General features: G+C 55.8%; 1 protein-coding gene across 1 annotated transcript in view; it reads left to right on the top strand.

Annotated features, from left to right (window-relative positions):
* Positions 1 to 1,396: 1,396 nt before the first annotated feature.
* Positions 1,397 to 7,174, top strand: part of CD8B (CD8b molecule) — a 13,375-nt gene continuing 7,597 nt past the window's right edge. The window contains exons 1-3 of the mRNA XM_004708007.3: positions 1,397 to 1,462; positions 1,642 to 1,768; positions 2,701 to 3,072. Coding sequence (XP_004708064.3) covers positions 1,397 to 1,462; positions 1,642 to 1,768; positions 2,701 to 3,072 — 565 coding nt within the window. The remainder of the gene's footprint in view (positions 1,463 to 1,641; positions 1,769 to 2,700; positions 3,073 to 7,174) is intronic.

Below are 7,174 nucleotides of genomic sequence, written 5' to 3'. Positions count from 1 at the left end.
TACCCAGGCTCAGGACTGGTGCTCAGGAATCATCTGAGCCCAACCTGTGCGGAGAGCCGCTCTTCGGAGTTTAGGCCTGGCTGCTCAGGCAGGGTTCCGACCCCAGGGCTGCGGGGGAAGTGGCGGTGGGGTGGGCACAGTCCCGGAGGTTGGGAAGGAAACTCATGATCCCCTTATCCCAGCGGTCCAGGGAGCCTTATCCTAGGGGTCCAGGGAGCCTTATCCTAGGGGTCCAAGGAGCCTCAAGGCTGAAGCCACCTCTGCCCGCAAACCTGAACTCTGGAGAAGCGAGAGAAGAGGGAGGGAGGGGGAGGAAAAGATGAAGTGGGAGAAGGATGAGAGAGGAAGGAAGGTGCCCTTGTCCAGATCCCCACAGGGATGTGCCCCAGGAAGGTTCCTGGGCCCAGCTCCGGCCTCCATGCCCCACGCTGGCCCAAGACCCTGGCTGTTGGGAGAGCTGTAAGATGACAGCGAACCCGTCTCCCTGGCCTGGGCGATCTTGTGGAGTGGGGATGTTGGAGGGAGTCCTCAGGCTCCCCAGCGGAGCTGTCCACTAACCCACCCCCGAAGCTCCAAGCTGGTCTCACAGACAGAAGTGACAGGGCGCCAGCTCCAGGCCCTGACCCAGTGAGCTCAGCAACATCACAAGCAGAAGCTAGTCCAGGCTCTCCACGCAATTATTTGTTACGGCAGATCATTCTAGAAACAACAGGTCCCTCTGAAGCATGGCTCGCTGGGCGATTGAGAGGATCCCAGCTGTCAAATGAGAGGACTTGGAGGCAAAGCCCAGGTTTATGCCCCTCCCAACAGGTGCTCAGCCAAGGCCAGAGGTTTAGTCTTCCTGGAGGGGGGGGTGGGGAGAAGGCCACTGGGGCCAGAGCGAGGCCGGAGTGTGGCTCAGTGGTAAGGATATGGGAGGGAAAGGCACACTCACAGACCAGGGACTCTTCTGACCCCTGGGGGCTCCAGGGAGTCAGACTCTACGGGGGCCTTCCTGGGAGGCTTCGGGGGTCTATGTGCTTGTGGGAGCACATGACCCTCTCTGCAGGCTGCAGGTGAGGAACACAGGTTACCCTCAGGGAGTAGCTCAAAGCTCAGGTTCTGGGGTCCCACGGCCTGTGCTGGAATCTAGACAGGCACACAGACAGGCCGTGTGGTTATAAGCCGGTCCTTCGCCTCCTCTGTGAGCCCGCTTCCTCTGGTGTGGATGGGAAAGAAACAGGGTCTCCCTCACAGGATTTGGTGAGGACTGAGTGAGGCGCCTCAGGAACCATTCCCACACCAGCGCTCACCTTAGGTCAGCTCCGAAAATGTTGCCAAAATCGATTCCTCCCATTTCCCCAAAGAGATCCATGAGCTGAGCAGATAAGAGCCTCTGCCCCACTGAACGGCCATTATGGTGGTGAAGAGAGAAGAGCAGGCCCAGCGGCCGTTTGGGCTCCGGTTACCATCGTCCCCCGATGTAAACAGGAGCGCACGGTGGTCTGTTCAAGTTCATTCCGTGGGACCACAGAGCCTGAGCGGCAAGCGCAATCAGTCACTCTGTCCTGGGCACCCACCCACTACCACCAACCTTCTAGTGACCCCTGCGGGTCCTCTCTGACCAGAGGAACTGGGGTCTCAGTCATGGTCTGCCCACAGCGAACCCCGGTGGCCCACAGCTTAGGGCTGTTTATTGGTGCCTGCCTGGCCGTGGCTATGCACGGGACCCAATTGGATCTTCACCCTGAGACTGCGTTTGCTGCCAACAACCATGCTGTGGACGGACGTGAGACGCTCGTGCATTGATTTACTCATGGATTGCGCTTCACAGTTTGCAGTGGGCTCTCTCGGACCTTTGTTTCCTTCTAACCTCCAGAGACAAACGGGGCATTAGCACTAAGCTGTGCTCCTTTCACAGAGATGGGACAGGCTCTGGGAGTTGGCCGAGGTCACTCATCTGGCTCGGGCAGAGCCCAGATTCAAGGCCGGCTCCTATTCGCTGGGCGCAGTTGCCTGCCAGCGGCGAGATGAAAACGTGTCCATTCCCTGCGTCCACCCGGGAATGGAGAGCCAGTGACTAAGGGGATGCAGGGGGAGCCTGCTGGCTCCGAAGCAATGGGCTGATGGGTTGTCATCGCCATCCAGAATGGCGGCCGGCCCTCTTGTAGGTTGGCCAGGCTTGCCGCGTGTTCTGTCCAACCTGCGTGAGGCTCTCTCAGCCCATTCAAGGTCCAGGCACAGACTGGCAGCGGGGCCCACAGGGCCGGGGAAAGGCATTCAGCTTTGGCTTCCACTTTGAAACCCCAAGTTTGAATCCTAGCTATCCACTTACTAGCTATAAACAGGGGCTTCGCACCTCAATTTCCTCATCCACATACTGGGGGTGAAAACCCTGAAATCGGTTGGAGACCAGCTGGAGGTGAGTTGAGCCATAGCCTAGGCATAGAAACGCACAATGAATGCCCAGTAACTCCTCCCCAGTTCCCCTGGTAGAGCTGGGCATGGTGAGCCTGCCTTGCAGAAATCTTAGGGGAAGGGGTTGCACGGGGCGTGGAGTGGGGAAAGTGTCCCTGTTTGAGTCCAGCAGCCACCATGTAAAGGACAGGACCTCCCACAGTTCTTCCTATGGTCCTGTGCCTCGGTGGGACGCTGAGAACCTGCCACTGGTGCCAGGACCCCATCCTGATGGTCTTTGCTCTTTCTGGCCTCTCCTCTTAGCTCTCCGAAGCAGCTCGGCCCTCCACCAAACGCCCAGCACCCTAATGGTGCAGACCCACCACCCGGCGATCCTGTCCTGTGAACGGAAAATCGTCCCCACTAACACGCGTATCTACTGGTTGAGACAGCGTGAGGCCCCAAGTCAACACAGTAACTACGAGTTCCTGGCCCTCTGGGACCCCAGCCAACAGAATCCGACCACCATCATGTATGGCCAGGAGGCGGAGCAGGAGGTGCTGACCATGTCTCAGGTTGGGCTCAAGGCCACGCTCAACATCACCAGGCCCAAACCTGCCCACAGCGGCATCTACTTCTGCATGGCCCTCGGGAATCCCCAGCTGGTCTTCGGGAAGGGGACTCTGCTGAGCGTGGGTAAGCCCCTGGCTCAATGCCGCAGACAGGCATTGAGCACCTATCAGGTGCCAAGTGCCTTCACTCAATCGCCTAGGGCTCAGGGATCCCCCACTCTGCCAGAAGGGAGCGAGCTGGGAGTAATAGCACTGCCTGAGCCTTGCCCAGGGCCAACTGCTCTCCTCAGTCCTCCCAGGGATTACTGCCCAGGCCCTGGGGGAGGGAGTACCCTTATTCCCCTGAACCAATGAGTCAGAGATGGACAGACTGCCTCCTATGGGGACCGTGCGTTGACTGTCCTCATGCCACCTCAGACCTACCCGAGGCTGTGGGAGGATTTGGGCTCCATGCACAGGCCTGATGGGGTCTCAGAACCTTCCCACCCCCGCAACCCCACCAGCGTGTGCACGCACGCTGGGAGCAAGGCTCCCATGGCCCCGCCATACTCCACGAAGGCAGTGGGGATAAGGAAGCAGGTGCTACCCTGACGCTTTGCCAACCTGCACCACAGGATGCAGGGAGTGAGAACAGACCAGTGCTACTGGAAATTCTCCGTTGGTCCGGACCTTCTCCAGCTCTGAGAAGCTGCAATTTGCAGGAGTCGAGTCAGTAGTTCCAATAGACAAATATTGTGAGTCTCGGAAGAGAAATGGTGTATTTTCTCTAATGTGTGAACAACATCGTTTCCACACGTAAACGGGGTGAAAGACCATGACTGAGCTGTTTCACATTATTGCTTCACATGAACTGTTTTCATGTCTATTGGGCATGGTTGGTGCAGCTCAAGGAGCCATAGTAGCATAGTGGTTGCCCGTTGGGTTGCTAACTGCAAGGTCAGCAGTTCAAAACCACCAGCTGCCCCTCGGGAGAAACGTGAACTACAGTCTCAGGAACCAACCGGGGCAGTCTACTCTGTCCTGCAGGGTCACTGTGAGTCGCTCTGGACTCCATGGCGTGAGTTTGGTTTCTGGGTGCATCATCTCCATTCAGACAGGCCACCTTTCAAGGGTTCAGTAGCCACATTGGTTAAGGACAGACTAAACCACCAGGCAAAGGAAATCAAGTCTCAATCTCTAAGCCCTGCACCTGGCCTTGGAGCCACTCCCTGCTTCCCGATGGCTATGCTAGCCCCCTGCAGGCCTCCCACTGTTTGTTTCCTCACTGAAAGCACTAAGAAACCCCCAGAAATAGACCCCTGCAGGTGGGGTGGTGCAGGGGAGAAGCCAGAGGCACAATGAGGCCAGCAGCAATGCAGCGGTACTTCTGGTCACCTTGTCCCCAACCTCAGGTCCTGGGTGGAGTTGAGAGGGGAGTGAGCTCGCCAAGCAGGAGCCCGGTATCCCTTAAGTTGGGAACTGACCGACTCCTGTATTGGCATTGGGCCTTTTTTCTGGGTGTGAGTTTGGGGTTTGGTTTATGGTTTGTGTTTTTTGTTTTACTGTTTACTGTTTGTGTCTCTACAAATCCCGTATCTTCCCAACTCATGAGATTTCCGGGTCCAAGAAAGGTAGCTGGTGAAATAAGGAAGCAAAATGATGATCAGGGCCTTCCCACCACCTCCAGCACCCTGTCTCCTGCCTCGAGGGTTCCACATTTCCACACACTGCCCAGCACCCTGGGAATGCCAGTCCTTCCAAAACGGCCCCTCGCCCTACCCCCGGGATAGGTGGTAGGACCCTCAGGGCAAGACCCTCCAACACACACTCCTGCATGGGATGTGGTGGAAGGGGGAGGGGTGTGGAAGGAGCAGGTGGAGGGGGTTGAAGAGGGGTGGAAGTGTTTGGGGGAGAGGAGGCCTTTCTTAGGCCCCTTCAACACAGCATATGCAGAAGAGGCCTCTCCCTTTTGAGGGAAGAGGTTGCTGAGCTGAGCTGAGCTGAGGAGGAGAGCTGGGAAAACCAGGAAGGATCAGCCCTTCGGGCATGAAGGAAATCAAAACTGCACACCCCCTGTCCCCAGACCCAGGCCATGGTGCTCAGCCAAGGCGCTGAGGTCCAGCCGGCCTGGCTCCCATGTGAGCCCCACCACTGACCCATTGTGTCTCCCCTGTGCGGCCTCATGTGTAAAGCAAGGGGAGTGGGGCTTGCAGTGCTGTGAGGATTCAGGGAGGGAACAGAATGCTCTGAGACCCCCAGCGTAGAACCAGGCTTCTGGTAGACTGGGTGTCTGTCTTTCTTGTCACACAAGGCCCTTGAGCTGGCCTAGGGTGCTTCAACTTTTTATCAGAAAGCGTTTTCACATGCAGCAGTGTGCCGTGAGGAGAGCACATGCGTGCTTTTGGGGCTCCCAGCCTGGTTTTGCTGGTTACAGGCAATCTGATCTGGAGCTGGGGTCCCCTGGCAGGTGCAAATGGTTAACATGCTCAGCTGTTAACTGAGAGGTTGGCGTTTGAGTTCACCCAGAGAGGCCTGGGAAGAAAGAACCAGTCATCTCCTGAGAAACCGTCCCCAGAAAACGTTCAGGAGCAGTTTTACTCTGACCCACAGAGGTCACTGCAAGGTAGAACCAGCTGGACGGCCAGTGCTGTTTGGTTTGGTTTTAACTTTGGGCCTGTTACTTCAGCCCTCTGAGTCCAGCTTTCCGTGTGGTTGACCATGAGGAGCATAGTTCCTACTGCAAAGGGAAACTTCAGCTGAAGCGTTCAGCACTGAACTCAGCACTTGGGCAAAAAACCCTACAATCTCACTGTCATTCACAATGACCCTGTAGGACGGGATAGAACTGCCCCTGTGGGTTTCTGAAACTGTGACGTTTTTAAAAAATTATTTTACTGGGGGCTCATACAATTCTTATCACAATCTATACATATATCCATCGTGTCAAGCACATATGTACATTTGCTGCCCTCATCATTCTCAAAACACTTGCCTTCTACTCTGGCCCCTAATATCAGCTGCCCATTTTCCCTCTCCCTCCCCACTTCCCCCTCCCTCATGAACTCTCCATAATTCACTAATCATTATTATTTTGTCATAAGTTACACTGCCCGACATCTCCCCCCACCCTCTTCTCTGCTGTCCATCCCCTCGGGAGGAGGCTATACGTAATCGGTTCCCCCTTTTTACCCTACATTCCCTCCACCCTCCAGGCATCGCAATGAAACTGCGACTTTTTACAGTTCTCCCTCAGAACAGTTGGGGTTTCAAACTGCTGACCTTGCAGTTAGCAGCCCAACGAGTAACCACTATGCCACCCGGGCTCCTCTCAGCACATGGTAGGAACTCACTAAATATTCATTCTAATTAATTGGCTTTTCCTAGAAGCCTCACAAAGCCGGCAATCAGAAAATGGTTTCCAGAGGCATCTCAGAGGCCCACCTTTTACATGGGAGCTTACTGCCCCTCCCTGTCCCCAGACTGGAGATTGGATGGCAATGGCGCTGTCATCCATGTCTTTGCTCCACCCACAAAGGCACAGCCAGACTGGCCCGTGCCCAGTGCTCATGGAATTCCTCAGCCAACACAGACCTCAGACCCTCAGGACCCCTGGTACCTGCCCTTGTTTGCCCTTTTTACATTTAACACACATGACACTGGGTCAAACTGAAGGAGGAGGACCTCTCCCAGGAGGCAGGACACACACACACACACACACACACACACACACACCCAGCTCAGCTATTTCCGCAGTGGGTCCTTGGAGCTGAGCACGGCCTTTGGAACTGAAGTTTGAAACCAGATCATAGGTCCCCTCCCACTCCGTTGTTTCATGATATTTTAAAAAGTCATCTAGGAAGGATACATTTCAAATGGGTGTCCCTGCTGGTGTTGCCCACCTAGAACAGGACCCCCAGTAAGAGCTTCTACCACCTGCTTGGATACGGGCAGGTGGCCCGGCCGAGGGCATGGGCCACCCAGCTTCAGCCCAAAGTCTATCCACACATGCTGCAGGGCAAATCCCCCACTTTAATGCTCACAACAACCCCAAGAAGGAGATAGGCCTCTTTAGTTTACTAGATGGGGAAGCTGAGGCACAGAGGCGAAAATGGTTTCCAGAGGCATCTCAGAGGCCCACCTTTTACATGGGTGACTTGGCTCCAGTGACTTGGCTCCAGTCATACAGAGGTAGGTTAATCAGGGGTGCTGGGCTGCACTCATGCCCGTACTTTAACAGCAAGGGCGGC

The sequence above is a fragment of the Echinops telfairi genome, unplaced genomic scaffold (genome assembly GCF_000313985.2).
Source record: "Echinops telfairi isolate 266 unplaced genomic scaffold, ASM31398v2 ScPeMD7_7467;HRSCAF=8505_1, whole genome shotgun sequence".
Classification (NCBI taxonomy): Eukaryota; Metazoa; Chordata; class Mammalia; order Afrosoricida; family Tenrecidae; genus Echinops; species Echinops telfairi.
This window is presented reverse-complemented; position numbering and strand designations above follow the sequence as displayed.